The sequence below is a fragment of the Xiphias gladius genome, chromosome 14, assembly GCF_016859285.1.
Source record: "Xiphias gladius isolate SHS-SW01 ecotype Sanya breed wild chromosome 14, ASM1685928v1, whole genome shotgun sequence".
NCBI lineage: Eukaryota > Metazoa > Chordata > Actinopteri > Istiophoriformes > Xiphiidae > Xiphias > Xiphias gladius.
The window spans coordinates 19,212,302-19,236,380 of NC_053413.1; the positions used below are offsets into that span (position 1 = coordinate 19,212,302).

General features: G+C 40.5%; 1 protein-coding gene across 3 annotated transcripts; it reads left to right on the forward strand.

Moving 5' to 3' along the window:
- Window positions 1–174: 174 nt before the first annotated feature.
- Window positions 175–23,456, forward strand: lpin2 (lipin 2). 3 transcript variants are annotated; one of them, XM_040143132.1, is made up of 20 exons: window positions 175–345; window positions 6,885–7,085; window positions 9,516–9,611; window positions 10,210–10,574; window positions 10,666–10,773; window positions 10,874–11,000; window positions 11,092–11,425; window positions 11,514–11,613; window positions 11,786–11,973; window positions 12,462–12,555; window positions 12,655–12,724; window positions 14,595–14,687; window positions 14,848–14,930; window positions 15,214–15,361; window positions 15,798–15,946; window positions 17,295–17,381; window positions 17,909–18,061; window positions 19,037–19,151; window positions 19,940–20,043; window positions 20,423–23,456. In XM_040143132.1, the coding sequence occupies exons 2-20, from the start codon at window positions 6,894–6,896 to the stop codon at window positions 20,565–20,567; spliced, it is 2,751 nt and encodes a 916-aa protein (XP_039999066.1). In that variant the 5' UTR covers window positions 175–345; window positions 6,885–6,893; the 3' UTR covers window positions 20,568–23,456. The 3 variants fall into 3 exon arrangements, with proteins under 3 accessions (XP_039999066.1, XP_039999063.1, XP_039999065.1); XM_040143129.1 differs by lacking the exon at window positions 175–345 and adding an exon at window positions 3,243–3,823; XM_040143131.1 differs by lacking the exon at window positions 175–345 and adding an exon at window positions 3,243–3,823 and having other exon boundaries at window positions 10,213–10,574.
- The last annotated feature ends 623 nt before the right edge of the window (window positions 23,457–24,079 follow it).

Genomic DNA, 24,079 nt, shown 5'->3' on the forward strand with positions numbered 1-24,079 from the left:
GTAATATCTGCCAGTAAATATCCTCTAAGATTGGCTGTTGGGGACAAAGTCTTACTAAATGCAGTGAAGGTGTTTGAGTTCCACTATAATACGTGAGAAGGAAGAACGATGTCGCTTTGCCCGCACTTAACCCTGTCGCACCAGCTGTGCAAGTGCGCCGCCACTGCGCGGCTCCCTGTCCCGTCAACTTCAGCTCGCCGTTTCCAGCCGCACCAGTCAGCCACGGTGGTCCAGGCGCGGACACGTCAGGAGGCTTCCGAGGAGTTCCACGGGCGGAGGCATGGGGACTCACTGAAGACGCCACAGCGTCCTTCGCCGGCAGCCCCCCGCTGAAGTAACCGAAAGGTACGTAAATGCTTACCGATGGGGGGATTTCAGCCCATTTCACAGAAGCCGCCTGTGATAGTGCATTTTTTTTTTTTTTCTGATTCTACCGTCAGCTAATGTTAGCTAGCCTGGAGGCTGGCTAACATCTTCTAGCTACGATGGATTAATTTAACTCGGACGTGTAGAGACTGGATTGGAAATTCATTCATCGCACAACAAATGAACGTATCCAGATTCCATCGAAACCGGCGACGTAGCGTTAGCAGTGACGCTCGCCTGTTACGGTTTCGCCGTTTGCTATTAACGGTAACATGAACCCAACGGTAACATTGAGGCTAGCTGAGGGTTAACTAACTGGCAAACGGCTAGCTGAGCTTCGACTCCATTCATTTATTCTCATGTCTACTGTTTTTCCGCTGCGCTGTTTACGGCTTTAATCTCTGGATGTGGCAAGCGTTATTTTCCAGCACACGGTTTAAATATTCGTTTCTGGCTTCTGTTCGTTTATTTCCGAGACTTCCATCATTTCCATTCCATGTAACGTTAGACTGCTGCGTACTGTTGACTTTTCAGTCAAGCGATGTGTCATCTCTAATCTCTGAAATTAGCATTTTTAGCTAGAATAGCGAAGGCTGACGTTACATTTGTGCGATATGCTTGAAGCTAGGTGGCTTGTACCTCGTGTTAATTCACGGTTTTTTTTATAGGTACTTACGGACTTCTTTCATGGTTTGTAGGAAGTGCTGCCACCTCACCAAACAAACCACCTGCCTGTGGGTGGTTTGTCTGAAAACACTATTAGTAGAACCTCACTAATTTACATGTAGGTTAGGATAACAAAACAACCCCCCCCGGCATTTCATGTTAACGTGTAATGTGAGGTAGCTCAGGTGTCAATGATTAAGTGACAGCGTGGGGCTTTAATGGTCATTTTAGAGGCTGTAGCTTGTGAAGGAGTCACATTGTGCTGTGTTATCCAGACAAGGGCTGCAACTATTTTCAGTATTGATTAATCTGCCGGTTATTTTCTCCATTATGCATTCCGTCTAAAAACTTTATGATAATAGTGAGAAATGCCCAATAGAATTTCCCAGAGCATAAGTTAATCAATGTCATAGGCTTTTTTGAATTGACGAATAGTCTAAAACTCAGAAATGTTCAGTCTACTATCACACATGATGAAGAAAAGTGTAAAATCCTGACATTTGTTAAACTAGAACCAGCAAATGTTTGGCATTTTTGCTTAAAAAATTAGTAAAATGATTAACTGATTATCAAAAGTTTTTTGTCGATCGATCGATCAATCAAATAATCCATGCAGCTCTAATGCAGACTAAACATTAGAAACTTCCAGTACAACACATTACAGAATAACAGCACCACAGACTACAACCCCCAAAGTTACCATTAAGTCTAAAGTAGTTTCAACAAAGATTGAAAAATATTATCCTCATGAAAGTAGGATTTGTTGCAGGGCTGTTGTAATGCATCCATTGGCTAGGTGTACGTAATAGCCTGGCAGCTGTATACGGTTTGAGTCTTGGTTTCGACTTGGTTTTTTTATACAGTGAGTTAGAATTAAATCTCAGTGAGATTTCAGATTTCAGTTTATCCAATTTGAGAAGCATTTGTCCAAACTTCCCTATTCTACAGTGTTGTACTTAAGTAATTGAAAAACAAACAATTTAAAGTGCTTTTGGCCTCTTCTTTCTCACAGGTTGTAACATCAGGCCTATGTGGCCACAGTAGTTGACCATTTCCACTTTTTGTATCAAAAAATTCACAGCAGCTAGGAATTTTGGCACAAGGCTGAAAACAAGGAATTTAATTGTTGAATTGATCTCAATATTTTTCTTTTTTTTCTTTTCTTTTTTTTCATTTTTTTTTCTTTTTCTTTTTTTGTCACTACAGAATTTGTAAAAATCAAATCAAATCCCAAACTCCATTTTTTCACAGTGTTTGCCTGGGGTTGTGGTTGTCATGGTTTATCTTACACACATAATAAGTCGTCTCATTTCGGTGGAGTTTGGTGTAACCTAATACTTGAAAGACCAACATTAACTTTCTGTGGTCTGGTTGGCCAGCTTAGTCACAGGAATCAACTCTTTTTTTGTCACCCAGTCAAAGCAAATGTGCATGGGGTAATTCCAGATGTAGACCATAATTATGTAGTTAGAGTAAGTAGGTTCATAATACTCACATGCCTTGTCTTGTAATTTTTAATAGTACATATATGTAGCTATTGGAAGCAAAGACTTTATGTGTTGATACTGGCTTAGTGTATTCAGGTACTGCTCACTTCTAAAAGGAAAGTATTTTTCTGTTTATGCATGGCTCATGTAAAGTTCTCTCACAAAGAACAGACCCTAACACAGGGGGATGATGAACCAACAGCCTTATCTCAGTGGGCCTGTGTGTTTTCTTTGGTGGTGTTTACAAAAGGCTTAGCAGATGGGACAGTAGGGATGAGGCCTTTTTGGAGGAGCCTCATGCATTATGTTTTTTTAGGCATTCAAGTAGGAGCTAAACCAGGCAGGATGATGCTGGAAGTTGGACCACAGAGAACCTCCTGATTACAAAAACATGTTTTGAATTCTTCATTACTTGGACTATAGTCACAAGAGTGTATCCACTCTATCCATATTAAATGATATGATTAAATTAGCACTCTGGCTAATTTTAGCAAGCTGTAAAGATATTTAATGGAGGCTAATCCTTGAAGAGATTATCCATTTGGTATTTACAGAACTTTCACCTGCTTTCTTTGATATCATGTCCAGAATGTCAAAAAGTTCAAGGGTAATGACCAACAGCCAACATGTTGATTTCCAATGCACTGAACATCCCATTGGTTGACCTCTGCAACCAATCAATGTTGTCACCCCCCCCATGCACATTAATAGGCACACGCAACAACAAATGTACCCAGCATGTGACTGACTGTGCAAGAACGTAATGCTGCGGAGTACTGCTTGGTCTTTACCCTGAGCTTGTACTCTTATCAGGGGAAAAACACTGCATACTCGTTCACAGGAATTAGCTGTCCCTTATCAGTCATACACCACTGCCTTAAAAGAGGCCATCCCATTGGCTGAAAACCTTTGTGTCCTGTCAGCTGACTGGATGAGCACAAGTGTATACCCCGTGAATAGCAAAGAAAAAGGATTAAAAAGTTTACAACAGTGTTGCACAATCCCCACTGAGAAAGTGGCGTATCAGTATTTACCCCTGGGAGGTTATTCCAAGGTGAATAGGTGGGACGTATTTGAGATTGGAGTCAGGATGGCAGGGAGTCGTTATTGTCATAATCTGTGGGGGGAAAACATTGGTCCCAGTGGAGTATCCTGAGGTGGGTAAAGTAAGAGCTGGTGCTCCACCATCAGTGATGAAGAGACCTAGATCCTGGGGGGACAGGGACCTCCTGGGAAGCAACACAGAGGACACAGACAACAGTGAACAGGATGAGTCCACGTCTCTGAGGTCATCTTGGTCCCTGGTGAGTCACAATGACAGGTCTCTTGGTCAGTCACAGCTTGAGCATGAGTACCTACTGCACTTGTATTGCTTGGTTTGGCAGGTTGCTTAGGCATATTGGGTCATTGTTGGAGCCAGGCTTAGTGGCTTGACATCTGACCAAAGTAAAGCAGAAAGATGATGTTAGTTGTAGGGCTACATTCAAGACTGGTTTTTAGGGATAACTTAAACTGTGAAAGAACAGAGGGTGGGACACTGATCATCTCAAATACAATTGCTAGTGTATATCGAATATATTCAGGCTGGGTCAAGAAGCCTGCATTGCCTGTCTAATCTGTGAGTTATCTCAGAATACCAAGCCTGTCCTATTTAATTTTAGTCTTGGGTCCGGCATTGTACCTACTTGTGTGTACTTCTGGTACTAAGCTGACACTAAAAGAAGGAAAAAACAATGGTCAGCAGCAAGTAAAGCATGTTTGTCACATGTGACTGTGTTCCAGATAACTGAATCCTGGCGTCTTTCCAGACAACACCTGTGTAAGGGTGCTCTTTGTTTTTAACGTAGACTATTCACCATTATATAATGACCTTTTTATAGATGTTTGTCAGACCAGGAGACAGACTTAATACACCTCCAGTATATTACCCTGTGGTGTCAAAATAAGAGACAATTACACAATGCTTCACATTTATGTAATGTGTTATTTACTTGGGAAAAACACAACATTTTCAGTTTCCAAGGATACAGAAAATACACTAAAAGATACAACCATACACAAAATTGACCAACAACATGCCACATTGATCCATTTTACCCTTGACAGTGGTACAGTTAAATAATTTTGCAGCTAAGGTGTTTTTTGTTGGTATTCACTTGCCCCTCTGAGATAGAAAATTTCATCCATGTATTACAGTTTACATCTGCTGGGCTGAGACCTATTGAGTCACTTTGTGTGCACTCACTGCATTGAACAGCACAACCTGTAATCGGTTTCGGCAATCTGTGACAGATTTTGCAGATAGATATCACCCTTGTTCATCAAAACGTCTGTCCCATGGATAGTCTTTCATGATTCTGGCAGCACCTTTAGGGTGGGGTTTTCCTTTTTTTTTTTTTTCTTTTTTTTTCTTTTTTTTTAAGCTAAACATAAAAATGTAAAAAGAAAATGGAAATATTTTTATCAAAGTCTTAATAAAATATGAATCTAGTTTAACTTTGCTGTCTGTTTGCCTACTTAACCCTTGTTGAAGACTAAAAATGTGTTAGTGATTTGATTTATGTTTTAAGATCTAAGATAACTGCAGGTTTTATCAACTGGGTGTGTGCCTATATGTATGTAAAGTGAGAGGTGTGTTACTGTCAGGGTGATGTTTGCAAATGTGTACCTTTTTTCTAATGTGTATTTAATGTGTTTTTACTTTAATGTTTGTTATGTCTGTTGGATGTGGCAGTTCCCTTAATCTAAGACAAATTTCTTCCATGGAAGACAATAAATCAACCTTAAATGATGACATAGAAATCGTGAAGGTGTGGTTTTACAACATTTTAGATTGTTCATGCATTTCTTGTTTATTTAAGATCTCTGTGACAGATTAAAACATTTTCCATTTCAAATGATCCACTGAGCAGACTGTCAATCTTTCATTTTGAGTTTTTCAATTTATTTAAGTCTTCAGGACAGATGGTGGAACCACTTGGAAAGATATATAGTCCAGCTTGTCACTAAAATTGCCATACAAACAACAGTACAATGTGCAACTGTGGGCACTGGTTATTTTCCTGTAGGTTGTAGTTTCATTTATTCCTCAAGTGGGTGGGGTGTCACAGCCCAAGTAGTAATATTGATGTTGGCACAAAGGAGACAGAAGTTGTGCCTTCTGTTAAGCGCAACTGTATTTCTCAATCTTCCTTGTGTACCAGTGTGGGGTTCGGTTCTTAGAAAGAATTGAGAGCTTCCTGTTGTTGACAGAAGGCCTCACATCGAATCATCTAAACCCCTCTACAACCCTTTTGAACAAACAGTTTACAGTGACGGCTGTCTGATTTCTTTGATGTTTGCCTGTCTGTGTCTGGTTAAAAGTGTGAGAATTATTACCTTGAGGAAAAGTATCATGACAGTATTCCCTCATGCCACCCTTCCAGAAGTGCCCCTATTCTCTAATCTACACCCTGCACCCACCTCGCTGCTGTCATGGCTCAGTGTGAGATAGGAGTATTTCAGGTAACATAAACCCAATGAATTCAGCAGGGTAATTTGTTTACAAGCCCCAATAAACTAGACCACTACCCATACAAACCAAGATCATGTTTGCTAAGTTAATAGGTATATGCACTCTGGGTCACAGTGCACAGATGACTGCAAATAATCTAGTTAAGTAAATTCAACAAAGAAGCCACGGGAAGGCTGTAGAGTTTGTGTGATTATGTATAATTATCTTTGGCCTGTGTGTAATTTTCTCTCTGATTTAGCAGCTTCAACAGATTGCTTGTAAAAGAATTTACACTCTCATAAACTGCTTGTCCCAAGTGACAAAAAAGTGCTTTGAGAGAGAGTGCAGAGTTCATCCAAGCCAATATAATTATAGCAACAGAGCTCCGGCTTGTACTGTTGTATTTGATATACTTAGCAGAGGGTTAAGAATGTAAACAGGAAGTCTGCTGCTTTCATAGCAGCAGGGCAGTGGGAACGCTGTGTGAGGTTGTCTCTTCTCATTGTTTCAACCCACCCGCCAGACCCCCCTCTCTGATGTTGCTCATGTGGGACAGCTGCCAGTGACAGGGTAACAGCAGCACTCTGGCAGTCTTTATGCAGGTCAGGAGATAACAGACACCACAGGGCAGGCAAACAGGCAGTGAGGGAGCTGAGAGATAAAAGCAAAAGACAAATGAGACATCCCGACTGTCCATTAAAAGATACTTAAAAGACAACAGTAGATGGACTTAAATGAAGGCAAACTCAAAGATTCCCCAACTCGTGAGGGCCAAAGCCAAGCTGTCTCCTCTTCTGAACTCTTGCTGAGCAATATGCCCTTATCCAGTCTTTCCTTAACCATGCTGATATTTTGTTCTTTTCGCCCTCTAGGCAGACACCATGAACTACGTGGGCCAGCTGGCAGGTCAGGTGCTGGTGACCGTCAAAGAACTGTATAAGGGCATTAATCAGGCCACATTATCGGGCTGCATTGATGTTGTGGTTGTCCGCCAGAGAGATGGCAACTACCAGTGCTCACCATTTCATGTGCGCTTCGGGAAGCTGGGTGTGCTTCGCTCCAAAGAGAAAGTAGTAAGTTAAAATGTTTATTTCTTTAATTTGCCTCTCTTCCCCGGAATGTTTAAGTCATGTAATGGTTTAACCTTTTGAGCTCCATATCAAGACGCTTCCAAGCTTTTGAATCTATAGAAAGAAACTTTCTGCACATCTGAGAGAAAACCACAGAGTGCATTCCATACAAACATAGGGTTTTTCTTTGAAGAATTAAGCCCTTTTCTTCACACTATGCACTTTTAATATTTTGAATTCACATAGAGTATAATCTGTCTTAAGGACAACTTAAACCACCAATACAAAATTGTGACTACTGCATAGGATTGTGTCCAAATTAAGTCAGATTACTTTCGGGTTTAAAAAAAGTGACCAGATAACTCTGTTTTTAGGTTATTGAAGTGTAACCCCTCAATTGAAGGCTGTAAACATCAATGATCTGCCAACACAGGTGTTTTCACCTGTTCAGATTTCACCGGCCTGATTAGATCAATTTTCAGGACCGTAAAGGCGTGGCCAGAATGTGCTTGATTGGAATCTCCCTACTTACGGTCACATTATCCTTTTCTTTCAGTACAATTTGAATGTGGATAATAGATTAATATTGATCAAAGCAATCACAAACTGTAAACAGACTATCAGAACGATGCTGCTGTTTTGCAGTCTGATAGTGTAATATTGTACTAAATAAAGTGATAGCATTCCAGTCATGCTTGCTGGTATGTTGAGATTGATGACTTGACAAGTATTGGTTTGTAAGGCCATATCAAATTGTAAATGGGGTTAGAGAGGTTTTGTTTTCTTTGAAGAAGAGAAACAAAGCTTCTCTGGAAACATGGAGGCTTCTCTACACCCTCTGATAGTAGTGGAGATTAGATCGAGTTAATCGTGGTTGAGGAACAATGTAGCTATTTTTAGTCCTCACCTCTCACTTGAGAAAATAGTATTTTTTGTAGCACCTTTGCGTTGGCCGAAGTAATGGGGAAGGAGAGCATGTTCAGCCTTTTTAATAGTAGTGCATAAGTAGTTTTTGAGCTGACGTGTTTGCAGACTAGTGTGGACGATGATTTGCAGGGGATTGACACTGTCTCACCACTTACCCAGAATGTTGATGGGTTTGGAGGAGAGGAATGAATGGTTTCTATGGCAACAGTTCTACAACTTGAATGTGTGGGAGGGGGAGGAAACATGAGGAAGGAGGCCTGAACAAGGGCTGTTGTGTAACAAACGGTTATGCATGTGTCCCTGAGTTCACATATCAGATCCTCGAGGGCTGCTGCCAAATATATGTTTAGGGTTTTTTTTTTTTTTTTTTTTAGAAGTCACTGGACCAAACAAATGCTTTGATATTTCTTCTTGACAAGCAGATATTTTTAAAAATTCAGAGTTGGAATTAGACTGTCGTCGGCAGCCAAATATTAAGTTTGGCTGTGGATAGTGTGCCTGTCCCCACATTGCAGTTACTTTAGTTACCAACCAGAAATGTTTTAAAAGTACTGTCTGATTCAAAAAAAATATTTGGGATAATATCTACACTCAGGTTTGCACAAATAGTTCTTCTTTTCTTCTGTTTTCCTTTCTTCTTTTCGGAACTAAATATGAGTTTCAGAAGTCATATAGGCTAGTGCTGTCATAGAGAAATAGCCCAATACTATGGCTTAATTTCGAGCAACGGCAGGCATACATTGCTCTCAGTAATTCCAGTAATCCAGCACAGTGTAGGCAAATCCACAGTTCAGCCACTCCAGTGAATGTAACCTGTCACTGACTGGGAAAGGTTGAACAGGACCCTCATTTATTCAGTCTTATTATTAATTGGACATTGAAATTCCCAGCCATCACTCACCACACATAAATTCCCCTTGGCAACCCTGAGGGCGTGAAATTAAATCTTGAGGCAGAAACCACACTGGCAGGGAAGGACATCAGCAAGGAATAATTCAACATAGCAGATCACAAGAGGAAAAAAGAAAAGATTATATTGGTGGCCATTGGTTGAGAATTTATATCAATGATTTGGTTTCAGAGCACTTGTGAGTCGAAGTCTGCCGCCTCTGTTGTCTCTGCCAGGCGTGACCTGTTTTTTTCTTTTGTGGTGTCAAGTTTCTGAATGGCCTCAGGTCCACTGGGGGTTTGCCTGGCAAAAATGAATGGCCCTGTTGTATTGGCAGGCTCCACGAAATGCATGCCCAGAGGACCCATACACTTATCAGGTTTTGTAAAGCTTTTAGAGAAAGATGGGGCTGTAAGCAGTGACACGTAAATTAAAAAGGCAAAATCAGACTCATCGAGATAGATATAAATGCTGATTAGACATCTACCAAAACACCATTTACAGTGCCCTTATTTTTGGTTTTGATTTCTGAATAAAAAGTATTTCACAATTAGCAATTGTCATTTTTCACGTTGGCCCAGAGTTATCAGCTTGTACTTTCTGCCAAATTCTTTCAGATTGACATCGAAGTGAATGGAGAGCCCGTAGACCTGCACATGAAGCTTGGTGACAATGGAGAGGCATTCTTTGTCCAGGAATCCGAGCAGCAGAATGTAAGCATCTCATTAACTACACAGATGAATGAAGTCCACCATTTTGAAAAATAAATTGAAATAATAATACTTTTTTCACATTCTGAAGCATAGTGGCTAAAGCTGAGGGAGATATTTAATTCTTTTTCAATCATACATCTACAACATATTTCCAGGTTTCTAATTTATTGTATTTATTGTATTGCTTTAAAGCAGAGACTTTTTGAAATTTGAAGAAAATGCAATTTTCATAATTTCATAACCGCTTTGGCATCACTTTTGTACACACTACACCAGAAAGAGAATGTCTCTTGATACCTTTTCCCCAACAACAATCTAATTGGCTACAGTAGTCATGAAGAGCAAGTGTAGGGCAATGTTTGTGTGAGGAAATAATTACTCCACTGTTGTGCAGTTTCAAAATTTGAAAGGTGACCTGTTGCTCAAGCTTTCTAAACTCTTATTGTGACAGCTCAGCACTGACAGTCATCCTGTTCTACTGGACCTGAGTCACAGGGTTCACTATGCTGACTCTAAGGATGAGTAATGCTGCTTTGGTTTGCACTCATTTAAAGATATTTTAAACACCACTTTCCTGCATTCTCACATGATCCTCTAGCAGATTGTCCCTGCCCACCTGGCCACCTCCCCAATCCCCACTGAGAGTCACATGTTCTGGATCTCAGAGGTAGAGCACAGGGTACCAAAAGAACTGGAGGACGACCCTGCTGACCCAGAGGACCCCCCTGAGCCTCCTGCTCCCAGCACCGTACCCACGAAAAAGAAGAAGAAACGGAGGAAGAAGCACAAAGGAGACCCCCGAAGAGAGGAGCTGACCCCGCCCATGTCAGTCACTACTGGTAATGCTGTTGCTGCTACTGCACCTGCTGCTACGACTGCTGTTATGTCCAGTACTGGGCAAAATGAAGAGATCTTTGAGATGGACCTGAGCTCCGACGGGGAGGCTGCAGCACATGTCTCTAGGTAAGTTCAGATTCAGTGCTTGTCACTGTATCATCAAGATCTGTTTAGAGATGGCTTAATTATTATTGCATCTTTTGCAACCTGGCTTTAGGTCACCTTCAGTGACCACAATGCGCGACGTTGACCCGAAATTACCTGCGGCCAGACACAGCCTTGACGGTTATCCAATGTCTGATGGGGATTGGCCAGCAGATGACAGGTATGTATTAACGTGAACTCGCAGCCATCAGCAAAGGTGTGGAAGAGACACGTAAATAGAGTCTGTCTTATTGATTGCATTTCTTTACCTATCCCCTCAGTCATGGCTTGTCTCAGGGCTTTTCCCCAAAGAGTGACTCTGAACTGGTGGTCAGGCCTTCAGAGAGTTTGCTCAGAGCTGAGTCCCACATGCAGTGGACCTGGGGAGAGTTTCCAGAAACAGCCAGGGTAAGCACTTCTCTTCTCCAAAATGCTTAACGACAGTTCCCTTACTGTACTTATCTTAATAGTAGCTTTTTTTCTCATACCCAACATCCAGGTCATCAAGAAAGAGAAAGCAGAACCAATAAAAAAAGTGACCATCACCCCATCAGAGAGCACCCACTTCCGCGTCATCCTCAGTTCCGAGGCCATGGAGAACGAGACAGAGATCAAAAAGGAAAATGGTGCCTCGTCTGTGTGCGCTATTGTCAAGCCCGAGCCACGCACCCCTATCTCCACTGTAACACCTGCGAATCCCCTCGGTTCTGCCAACACCGTAACTTTTGTGAGTCCTGTAACCCCCACAGAGCCCCTGGATGTCCTGCCAGCCAATGTGGCGACCTCCACCCCTTCCAACAGCCAACAGAGTGATTCACCCTCTAAGAAGAAAGGCAAGTTGGGTCACTTTTTCAGCCAACTTTTTGTTATCGCAGGTTATGAAGGTCCATTCAGTGATTAAAAAAATGGTGTTGTATGCAGGGGTCCCAAAGAGGAGTCAGCATCAGGGTCCTGAGGATATCTACCTAGATGACCTGAATGTACTTGAACCTGATGTTGCTGCACGATATTTTCCGAAGAGGTTAGTTCATGAAAGAAGTGCCTAATTAATGTTACTGCCTGATCCGTTTAAATTAAAAATACAAAGCCAAAAGGGGTCGATTTTAAAACTGAACATACGCTGGAAAAATATCCTACTGGAATAACACTGAAAGACAAGTATCATGATGTATCGTACTCTTTTGTTGCTCCAGCGAGTCTGAGGCAGCCACTAAGCACTGGATGGATTCGGAGATGTGCTCTGGTTCACAGTCTCCTCAATCGGTGGGTAGTGCTGCAGCTGACAGCGGGACAGAGTGTCTTTCTGACTCAGCCAGCGACCTCCCTGACGTCACCCTTTCTCTGTGTGGAGGCCTCACAGAAAATGCTGAAATATCCAAAGGTATACCAAAATGACACTCATAAAAAATGCAGCCCAAAGTGCACTTAGTACTTTTATGCGAGATGGAAAGTTAACCTCAGCCAGCAGAGAGATACAGCTAAATTTGTTGTATAACTACAAAGTTTCTGTACTGAATTAACCACATAAGAAGGCGTTCCAGGCACTGTAGGTGGTGGCTCTTTTCTATACAAATGCCCACCTTTAAGGACAGACGTGTCTCTATTTAATTAGGATTGAATCCCAACAGTACTTTCTCTCTTATGTCTCAACCACTCTCTTTCTCTCTGATTTTCATTTTTGTCAATGAATTTTAAAATACATACACTCTTAGGAAGTATTTTTGAGAAAGCTTTAGCAGCTGTGGCTGGTGGAAGAAAAAGTTTCCTGACCTTTCTTTGCGGCTTTAAATAAGATCTTACAACTCACCACCGCAAACCATTTCATCTGCTGTCTTTTAAATAATGTCCCACACCCTTCTGTGCTTGCAGAAAGATTCATGGAGCATATCATTACCTATCATGAATTTGCTGAAAGTCCAGCAATTATAGATAACCCCAACCTGGTTGTAAAGATAGGAAATAGGTAAGTACACATTTTAATTTCAAGAGGGAAATGTACAATGGTGACGTATTCTAAGTACATGGTCAATATTTGGCTCTTAATTCATTTCTGTGTTCTCAGATATTATAACTGGACACTAGCTGCACCCTTGATTTTAAGTCTACAAGCATTTCAGAAGAATTTGCCAAAGGTAATTGTTTGTTTTTGTTGTTGTTGTTGTCTTGTTCTATGTACACTCACCGAGCACTTTAATAAGAACACCATACTAGTAATGGGTAGAGCCTTCTTTTGCCCCCCGAACACCCTGAATTATTCATAGCCTGGATTCCACAATATGTTGGAAACATTCTTTGAGATTCTGCTCCATGTTGACATGATTGCACCACATCAGATTGTCAGCTGCACATTAATGCTACCAGTCTCTCATTCTACCACATCCCAGAGGTGTTCTGTTGGATTCAGATCTGGTCACTTGGGGGGGAATATGCATTGTAGATATGCATTTTCACATCATTTTGGACCATTATCATTACAATATTTATAAAAACACAACACAGGTTGTTTTTCACAGAAGAAAAGCGAAACTAATATGCTGACTGATGAAGTGAGCGCTATGTCCTGAAGTAATCTTTCACATTTTTGTGAGTAATTGCATTGTGCGCCGCATAAAAAAAACATTGGTAAAACAAGGCTTATAGTGAATTGAATTGAACTGCAATTTTCACATCATCCCATAACCATCTCACAGTCTAAGAGCATTTTGCTGCTTGCCAACGTTTTTGCTCGGTTAAAAGTCTGTAGACAGCTCACTTTCCCAGTGGCCACTGGTCAAGAGTTACTGTAGTGAGCTGATTCCTCTAACTCTCATTCCTCACGCATAATTATTTTTTTCTCTTAGGTAACACGTTACATCAGACTGTCTTGTTGAGCTCATCATTTGTGACAGACGTCATTCTTGGGCTGTTTGACAGAATTTCTGGCTGGTTTTCTTTCTGCAGAAAAGACGTTGGGGACGTTAAGAACATGTTTTCACTCGTCTTGAATTAATTTCCTCTATTGCAGCAGAACACGTTACATCAGCCTTCAGAACTCCCTGCCGGTTAAACTGGACTAACTAAACACCTTTTTAAGGCTGATTAACTCTGAAAGACTCGCTATAGATGGACTCGAAAACACTCAGTAGCCTAGCAACTTACTTACACCCGTAGTTTCACTGGTACTATCTGCTCTAATGAATGAACACGTAATTGTCTAGTCATGAAATAAAGGAAAACCCCCGCTTTTTTTTTTTTTTTTTTTTTTTAAACCTAAGTTTCAGGGGGAAAAAAATACTGTTTTATATTAGGACCGGTACAGTATCCTTTTTCTCCAAAGCGGTAGAGAACTCTCGGCGTAGTTTTTTCTGATCATTCGGTTAAGGTACTGCACAAAAATGCTTAGGAGCTTCGCATAAGTCTTATAATGGTAGGTAAAACCATACCTACCATCTGCTGTTGTAGCACATCTGCCTCAAGGTTCGACGCGTTGTTCATTCTGAGATGCTTTTCTGCTCACCACTGTTGTAAAGACTGGTTATCTGAGTTACCGTAGCCTTTCAGTCAGGTCCAACCTGTCTCACCATTCTTCTCTGACCTCTCTCATAAACATGGAGTTTCCGTCTGCAGAGCTGCTGCTCACTAGATGGTTTTTATTTTTCACGCCATTCTTTTCAGTGAACACTCTAGAGACTGTGTGAAAATCTCAGGAGATCAGGAGTTCAGAAATACTCATACCAGCCCAGCTGGCACCAACAATCATGCCACTGTCAAAGTCAGTGAGATAACTTTTTTTCCCCCCAATCCGATGTTTGGTATGAACATTACCTGAAGCTCTTGACCTGTATCTGCATTAGTGTATGTATTGCACTGCTGCCTAATGATTGGCTGATTGCATAACTGCAGGAATAAACAGGTGTACAGGTGATCCTTATGAAATACTGGGTGGATATATAGTCAGGACCTATGGATCATTGTAGATTGACAACTAGCTCATCATTAAATGTCTTGTCTTGTTTATTCAAGGCTACGGAGGAGGCCTGGGTGAAGGAAAAAATGCCAAAGAAGTCAGGCCGCTGGTGGTTCTGGCGAAAGAGGGCGGATAGTACAATAAAGCAGGTGTGCACATGCGATCAGAAGTACTAAAAACGAAGCCTGCACGGCAAAGATCACTTTCTTTTTTAGTAAAACTCCATAACTATATGTACAGTCTTGTTCTTTAGATCTACTTTCTTGATTGTGTCAATTTACTTGGGAGATTTTCCCTTAATTTTTATAGTCGGAGACTAAGCTTGAAACCAAGGAGGAGTCTCATTTGGAGGAGGAAGAACCCTCCATATCTCAGGAGAAGCTGACCTTACCGTAAGTGATACTAAGGGTTTATTGATGTGTGTCAAGTGAGGTCAGTAACGTGCTGAATTCTAGCATGGGATTGTAAAATAGATAAATAAATAAATCCATTGTTTTATCACAATACAGCATGATAACATTATATTGTGAGAGAAAGAAGTTGAGAGGTCAAGTCTTAATACACATACAACCATAGGTTTTGTGTACCGTAGTTTTTCAAATAGCAGATTAGTTTTTAAGTAATTTTATCAGTCAGAATAAATAGACAACCGTAACTGTTGTGGTTTCCTTCTAGGCCTAAAGCAGGAGAGTCATCCAGCGATGAAGACGCAAAGGAGGTGAGCGCTGCATCCTGTCAAGAGAGACTGCAGCCAGTAGAAGGACAGCACCACCCCAGCCCGCACACTTACAGGAAGTCATTACGTCTCTCTTCTGATCAGATAGTAAGTACATTCTTAAACACAATTTTCCCTCCTCAAAATCATCTAGATTGTTAAAGGCTGTAAAGCATTCTACGAGTTTGGTTATATTCTATATTTGTTGAGTTCTAAGTTAATTTGACAGTTACATTTTGAAATGCTAATTTGGCTGGTTTCCAGAATGGAATATTGATCAGATTACACAGTGGATTGAATTACTCAAAGTGATTTGTACTTTCAAGGGTTTATTTGGTAGTTTAAGGCTCCCTCTGCTGGCTAGCTATGAATTGTATGTGTTTGCTCCATTTATAGTCTGTAGGGGGCTCTAAAGACCTGTACATGTTCATTGTACTGCGGCATAACAATTCATACTGGAGTGTAGTGCACTGTTGGAACGCATGTGAGTGAATGAAATGGACTTTGATTCCAGATGCCGTCACTGTTTTCCTTCTGTTGCCAGGCCAGTCTGAAACTGAAGGAGGGACCTAATGATGTGACATTTAGCATCACCACCCAGTACCAGGGCACTTGCCGCTGCGAGGGCACCATCTACCTGTGGAACTGGGACGACAAAGTCATTATCTCTGACATTGATGGCACCATCACCAAGTACGTGTCCCCCAGTCACTCACGTTGGTTTTATACCTCCCCTGACCTGAGTAATGATGCTGAACTACTCAGGGCTTAAGTGGTTAAAGACCACACATGAATACTGAACAAAAAAGTATAACAGCAAACTGGCCCTTTTTGTGAAACTTTAACTGTAATCATCGTGCTTAGTTCTGTACAGTACATCACTATGTTATTGTTACAACCCTTTACATAGTCCAGGGATCATCAGTTCTCCACCAGTGCATGGGATTTGCTTAGATGCATTTCCTGTAGGTTGCATATAATATCAGGTGCTTGTGCATGCTCATTATGTATTCTCAATAAATACCAAATATTGATCAGGCAATTTTAGATCAAATCAAGCAAAAGTACCTGTGTAAAATATGATGCATGTCAGTCTTAAGTCATGATCTATAAACATCTATATTCTAAGAAAGGAAGTCATTCTTGCATTTGGATGCATCTGTGGAAATATTATGATGATGATGTTTATTATTATAAGTTCCCCATGTTTATAAATTGCCAACATACTTTGAAATAAGGCTTCTTATTTGATGACAAGTGCTTTCGCTGCAGACGGAGGCCTACAGGTGAATGAACAGTGACTTAACATGTTGCAGAACATTGGCTAGTTTGGATAATGAAGAGTTAAATGAGAAACAAGCGAGGAATATGACGGATGAGTTATAGATAGTTTAATTTTTCTTCTGAGACATTTTGTTCATTTTCTGAGCAACTTCATTGCCAACGACACATTCAAGTCCTTCTCACAGAGCAAATATTAAGGCCATAATGCAGTTGTCTTTATTTTAAGCTTTTTAATTAGCTTTAAGAGAGCTCCGTCTAATTTGACACGAAACTGATGTCTGCCTGCCTTTTTGACACCCAATCTCTGATGTTCATAGGCGGTCAAGTTCAAATAGGTCCAGTGTGACTGCAGCGTACTACCTCTGTGACCCTGTAGGCCAACCTGTGACATGTGGCTTTCTTTGAGTAAAAGGGCAAAGAGGGCTATAATGAGCCCATTTACATTTCAGTCTGTAAGCACACACCGTCATAAGCTGAGGGTGAGACAGTACCCTTCCCTATGGGCAAGTAATCCTCATTAGTGGAGAACAGTCCATAATGTTCTTTATTTATGATGAAATGGTAAAGTAAAGTAGTTACCTCCTTTAAACAGTTTGTTCTACCGATTTGCTTTATTTTCTATCACACACGTTTTCTCTGACTCTTACTGTACATCTGCTGTGGTTTTTTTTGAGCCTGTTTGTCAGTGATGTTGGCAGGTGGGGATATCCCTGTCTTTCTGCCATTAATAATTGTATGTGTTTTATTCATGTTTTAGGTCAGATGTGTTTGGACAGATTCTGCCACAGCTGGGGAAGGACTGGACCCACCAAGGCATTGCCAAGCTCTACCACTCAGTAGCTGAGTAAGTGCAGAAAACACTGATTAATCACAGAGGAAGGATAAATGGTTAGTCAGTGATTTAGAACTGTCTGGTTTTGATTCTGAATCACCTCTATGTGGAATTGATATTTTCTCCCAGTGTTTGCGTGGGGTGCTTTGAGGTGGATGTCTCAGTAAGTTTAACTATTTAAAAAGACAGAATTATTGTAGAAACTTCACATCACTGTTCAACCACTTTTCTAACTATACTTCCTTTCGGTAGGTTTGAAAACTTAAATCTTGACCTGTCTTTGCTTCTTCAGTCTTGCAGAGAATAGAACATTTAATACACATTGGAGGAAATGGGCTATAGTGACCATGGGCAGTAATAATAAATAAAATCTTTCCTCAGTAAAATTGCAATTGAATTGGTGTGACCTCTGCACATTATGAAAGCAACCGGCATCACTGATCTAATTAAAGTGCTATTCTTAGTAGTTGCTAATGATGGTCATGGTATTAAATTGTATTCGAGCAACCACTAATGACCACCACTCTTCCCACTGGCAGGAACGGCTACAAGTTCTTGTACTGCTCAGCTCGGGCTATAGGCATGGCGGACATGACAAGAGGTTACCTGCAGTGGGTCAATGATGGAGGCACCATCCTGCCCCGGGGACCTCTCATGCTGTCTCCCAGCAGCCTCTTCTCTGCTTTCCACAGGTACATACACTACAAATGGCTACCATGTTCTGTGTCTTAAAGCCAGATACTTTTTATTCCCAGCAGTCTTTACATATACCAAATCCTCCTTATCCCCAAATCTAAATTTTGTTTTCAAACCACCCTGTGTTTGTCTCCCTACAAACTTAAATCCTTTTGTCTGCCAACTTAATTTCACATTAAATATCCCCAAGTTTCTCTGACTCAAAACCCTCCAGACTCCTCCAAATCCTCATTCATTATAGTGAGCGTTTCATATGCTAAGACCGTTAAAGCTACAGAAAGCTCAGGCTCATGAATTTGTAACTTAAAAAGGTGTTAACTATGTTGGTAGCTTTGTCATCTGCTCCTAGAAATGTACTCTTGTTCAGTATCTTTGCTGTTTCTTAACCTTATTTTTTCATCTTTTATTTTCTGCTTCAAAGAGTTGGTTCTGAACAGTTGTGAAATGTCTCCTCACAGACGGGGAATGGGGAAAGCCTCCAAGGTGTCGCCTTTGATGTGTGACTGGCATGTTCATTAATTAGCCAGTTAGACTTACGAGAATGGCAACTTGCTGATGTCTGTGTAGCACTGAGCTGTGGATGGAAAATTATAGAAGACTGTCACTTGTCACTTTTCTCAGTTGTACCCATGCTCTGTCAGAGTTCAGCACAAGTAAACAAACTTTCTTTGTAGTTAATCATTTAGTTAAACTTGATTTCATTTCTATGTAACAGAAACATCCCTACCATCCTGGTATTTTGACTTCCATTGGGAAAGCTATACTAAACTGAGGATTTCAAAGTGATATTTGTTTTATAATTTTTATTTATTTATTTATTTATTTTGCGCACCGTACATCGAATATATACCTACTGTATGTATAAGAAAAAAGCAAAATATCATCTAAAGAGCCTAGAGGAACGACATTTGAACCATGGTAAGGACATGCAATATGTGTGTCGCTCTAATCAAACTGTCTTCTTCCTTCAGGGAGGTCATCGAGAAGAAACCAGAGATCTTCAAGATTGAATGCCTTACAGACATCAAGAACCTGTTCCAGCATAACAAGCAGCCATTCTATGCTGCCTTTGGGAATAGAGCTAATGTGAGTTAATGGATGTTTGAAGATGTCAGTCTCCAAGACATTAAAGCGCTCACTTTTACACGTCAGTGAGCTGTGTTTTCCAGAAGTCGATGTAGTCATAATGTGTTGTAAGATCAACATGACGCTGCGGCTATCAATCAGTAGAAACAAGCATATGAAATCAGTGTTGGGCTGCACCTGAGTTGAGGTCATTGTCGGAGTATGGTCCCATGTGACTTTGGCCTGTGGAAGGAAGCTCAAGCAAGGCACAGCGCGCCCCCCCCCTTCAGCTGCATAAACACCAACACCCAGATGAAACAGCGGGTCAGCCATAAAACCTCGGCCTGTCTCTAACACTAGCAAAAACATACAAAACAAAAAACAGTAATAACACACACAAACACACACACACAGTCCTACACTTGCCCACCAAAACATTCAGTCTTGAAATATTGCCAATACGTGCATTAGGTGGAACACAAACAGGAAATCTGTGGTTAATGTTACTAATGCACTTATGTCACTTAGTACAAGTGTTTATTATATATGCGAGCTACTTTCTGCAAATTACATAATTGAGTGTGTTCTCATCTCAGATTGCTTTAAAAGGCCCAATGAGTATTTTTTAGGTTTATTCACATTTTATCTAAGAGGAAAATATAGAATTTTATCTTATTTAATTTGTCATAAATGAAAGTACAAGCCTGTGTTGTGCTTAGAAGCATAAATGGAAAGACATTAACTTTGATTAACCATTTGTTTACATTTGGATTACAGATAGAACCATTAAACATCATGTCTCCATACAGGATGTGTTCGCCTATAAGGAGGTAGGAGTTCCTGTGTGCAGGATCTTCACAGTTAACCCCAAGGGAGAGCTGATCCAGGAGCAGACCAAGGGCAACAAGTCTTCGTAAGTACATGGACTTAGTGTTCCTGTCTTCCTTACTGTTAGGATTCCCAATATTAAGGATAAGACATTGGTACCATCAGAATTAGTGCTACAGTTAGACAGCCAGAAATTTCCCTCAGGAGATGACAGCTAAGCTAAAGGGAGAGTGAATATTGGACTCAAATTTGTCAACTGTCCAGAAACACAATTTCACATAAATGCTAACGTTGCTCAATAGGCAACTGTTTGCTCACAAATTCAGAATTTGAGATCAATTCTTTATCACCAACTAGCTACAATTACCTGTTCCTGATTTAAGTTTTTAACTCCTTATTATTTCAGTTCTTTATCGCGCTATGTCTTTCATTCTGTCTCTCTGATCTCGACCCTTCCTCCACAGCTATGGCAGGCTCAGTGAGCTGGTGGAGCATGTGTTCCCTCTGTTGAGCAAAGAGCAGAACGAGGCTTTTGTCATGCCAGAGTACAGCTCTTTCTGTTACTGGAGACAGCCCATACCAGACATCAACCCCGACGAACTGCTCTGATCCAGCACATATGGATACCCGGGTATAAATATACATGTGACTAGACTGTACACTTGAATGCATCTCCAGGAAAACACGTGGACTGGAACCCCAGCTTCCCTCCGTAGTACTCAGACACACACAATCCTGTAATGAGTGTTACACAGTAACAGAGTTGTGACCATAAACACAAAAAAGCAGGTTAACTGTAATTAATCCTGATGAATAATGGCTGAAAAATCTCATCCCTGGGAGACAAGAGACTAATCGCCAACTAAATTATTGTCGTTCCTCATGCCTGTGAAGGCATCCTAACCCAGTGAGCACTCTTTAGTTCCCATTACTGTAAAGGGATAGAGATCAGAGATACACCTCTTTTCTCCGTAACTTCTGGCAGAGAGGATGATCTGCTTTTGCCATCAGGGGAGCAACAGAAGCCCCGCGCGAGGCATTAGATCTTAGCACTAGATTCTGAGCTGTGAAGCTGTAGAAGGAAAAGTTTTTCTTGTTTTTGTTTTTATTTTAAATCAAATTTTTCACATATCCTGAACACCCTAAGGAAGTGAAATGAAACATTCAGAGCAAAAAAGAGGCACTTTTAATTAAAACGGGATAGGCAATTAATACAGGGCACTAGTCATGCGCCGGTAATATCTTGCTGTGGCTGGCGTGTTTGCCTAGACGCAGCTATCCGGCCTTTATTTGACGGCTTCATTGTCTTGTAAAAAAAAAAAATTATGTAGTATGCTATTCACTAGCCACTATCACTAACTATAAACCATTCACAGTCTTTAATTTCCAGGAACCTACAGTAGAAAAAGTAGGTGCTTTTAGATGTTCAGTTTTGTTCCTCGCTCTTCACTCTGGACAGACTGCGGTTAGTAGCTCAGTGCTGGTGGACTCCAACAGCTTTCAGAGGCCACTTTTTCCCTGGAGGGGAACAACCTTCAGACTCATGTTTGCTATTGTTAATATTTAAGGTCGTACCTGGAACATACATTTGCCAACAAATATGTGAAGATGCACAGTTAGGTGTGACTTAAAAAAACTAAATGAAGCAGCTTCATGATATATTGTCTTGCTGTTGTTTTAATGTTTATTCTGTTATACGAGCTCTGGCGAATCAAGTGTTTCGTTAACAATGCAGTTATTTATGATAATTGATATGTTTAAGTTATTGATTTCTGTTGTGATGCCTTTGCTTGTCTGAAAAAGTAATTTATCACAAATGCAATGTGGAAATGAATCAGTATTTTGTATGGTTGGTCACAGGATAACATGCACTTAACAGTAACTTCTAGGCCTTGTATGAACTTTTTTTTTTTTTTGGTCTTGAATCCCATTTTCAAAATGAGCTGTATTCCTTGTTTTACAGTGACGCTTTCAACATGTAATGCACATACACATTCCTGATCAAACCTCAGAATCCGCAGTTTTAGTATTAAAATATGCGTGTAAATGTAAAAGATAACGCTTGAGTTGGAACAGTGGAAATAAGCAGATCTAAAAAGAGCTTAAAATGAAGGATTGCGATGTCGCCTGTAACTAAGGGATGCTATAAGTTTGTGTGCGCGTGTGCACGCATCGCTGAGTGCTGCTGCTGTTGGGGTGACGGGATAATGCACCCTTCGCTTATGTTCCCTCAGTGGCTTTACCGAGACTTATCCAATGCACTTTGTCCAAGCTGCACCCAGAGACACAGACTTACAACTCAGCACACCTCTCACCCACATGCACTTCTCTGAAGGTCTTCGTAGACAGTATGCAATTAATGCAGGATGAAGAGTTCTAGTTTTACCTCTTTGCTGTGTGAATGACCTTCTGACACCACAGACAAATCAGCTATTCGCAATTGCTTACATTGATATGTCAACGTAAGCAATTGTTGAAAGGTGGTTATTATTTGTTGGTTTCAAGGCAAAATGTGGGAATTAAAAACAAAAAACAAAATAATGTTTATTCGGGGTGCTGAACACACGAAAGTAGTGTCACAGCCAACCCTTAGCGAGCGTGTGTGCGTGTGCGTGACAGAGAAAAGACTGATTCTGTGCCTCTGGTGACCAGAGGAAGAGCCATTGGGTCTTGTTTGGAGATAAACAGGAAATACTTGACTGTATACAGGAAGCTTTTTGAAGTGCTTCATTGACATTATGTGTGTGTGGTTTAGGAAAACAATTGTGAGCAGATGTGTGTCTCCACTGACATGGATCATACCTCCAGCAAAGGTTTAATAGTAAGACGATGATATGTGGTAGCGAGGATTAAAAATCGTAAAGGAGCAGGAGCGAGACATGACAGACAAAAACCATAAAATGGAAAAAAAAAAAAAAAAGCACAATTGACGATGCGAGTTATATTCAGATCGTTATTATTTGACTGAAGTGTTTCTGCATCCACTCTGTCTCACCGATGTTTTTGTGATGATTAAGATGCGTGTTTTGCTTTGATACATTTGCTCGTTCTCTACTAAGTTTGGTGAAGTCAAATAGATATATCTTATAACTAACAATATGAATTCCATTCTTTCTATGAAAGTAAAGCATCTTGTGTGTAAGAATCACACTTCATCCTCTATGATCCTGGGATATGTGGTGTATAATATTGTTTTCAATGCTCAACTGCTGTGGAAATTGATCCAGCATATATACTGATCTACACATTTTTCGTTTTCGATGCCTTTTTGTTTTATTATTTCTTCTAAAGTGAATGATCTTTCGTGGGACTATGATTGTTTCATGCCGTTTGGAGGTAACATTTGTTATGTGATTGTGTCTGAACAACAGAAATATCTTAAGTGTATGCTGTGTTTGATTTGTATAGAAATGTGGTTCAAAGTATGTTTAAAAGAAGAAAATCCATTGTAAGAAGAAGAAGAAAAAAATACAGGCCTAATAAAGCTAACAAAGTGTGGCTTGTGGTCATATTTGTATTAAATAAAGTTTCTAGCGGGATACATTTGTGTGCTACAAATTTCCTGTCTCCAGTCTTAGTCCGAGTCCAGTAGTTCAACAGTAACCACAGGCCTAGTGGAGTAACTTCTAATCTTTTGCGATACATGAGCGAGTTTATTGCAGTTTAGGTCCCTCTGGACATTCCAAATTTCAGTTTCTTTCACTGAATAACACAAATATGAAAAAATTATAAAAACTAATTCAGTGGACTTTTTTTGTTTTGTTTTGTTTTTTTCTTTTTTTTTTTTTTAAACTTAACAGAGGCTGAACTGAAGGTTAAATACACTCCTGGTTCTCACAGTTTGCTGTTTGGGTATTTTCTAAATCTCAGGAGTGAGGAGAGGGGAAGTTTTATTTTTCATCCACACCCAATTTATCTAATGAACCAAACGGGGATTTTGCCTTCTAACCTAGTTTTTCTCAGTGCTGCTACTGAAGCCGGCCAAGTTTGTAACATTTCTAAAAGCACGCGTTGCTAAATCTCGTGCATTTCCACATCAGTCTCCTCATGTATGTTTATCAATCATTAATCATTCTCTTCCTCTACGGTGTAGATTACAAAGTAAGATGAACTGAGCTCAT

What these genes read in the sequence shown, in the direction of transcription:
- lpin2 (XM_040143129.1), top strand. Translation starts at nt 3,713, where the DNA reads ATGAAGAGACCTAGATCCTGGGGGGACAGGGACCTCCTGGGAAGCAAC. An exon ending in ATTGATGGCACCATCACCAA is followed by an intron (nt 15,947 to 17,294) that starts GTACGTGTCCCC and finishes TTCATGTTTTAG; the next exon opens with GTCAGATGTGTTTGGACAGA. An exon ending in CCTTTGGGAATAGAGCTAAT is followed by an intron (nt 19,152 to 19,939) that starts GTGAGTTAATGG and finishes GTCTCCATACAG; the next exon opens with GATGTGTTCGCCTATAAGGA.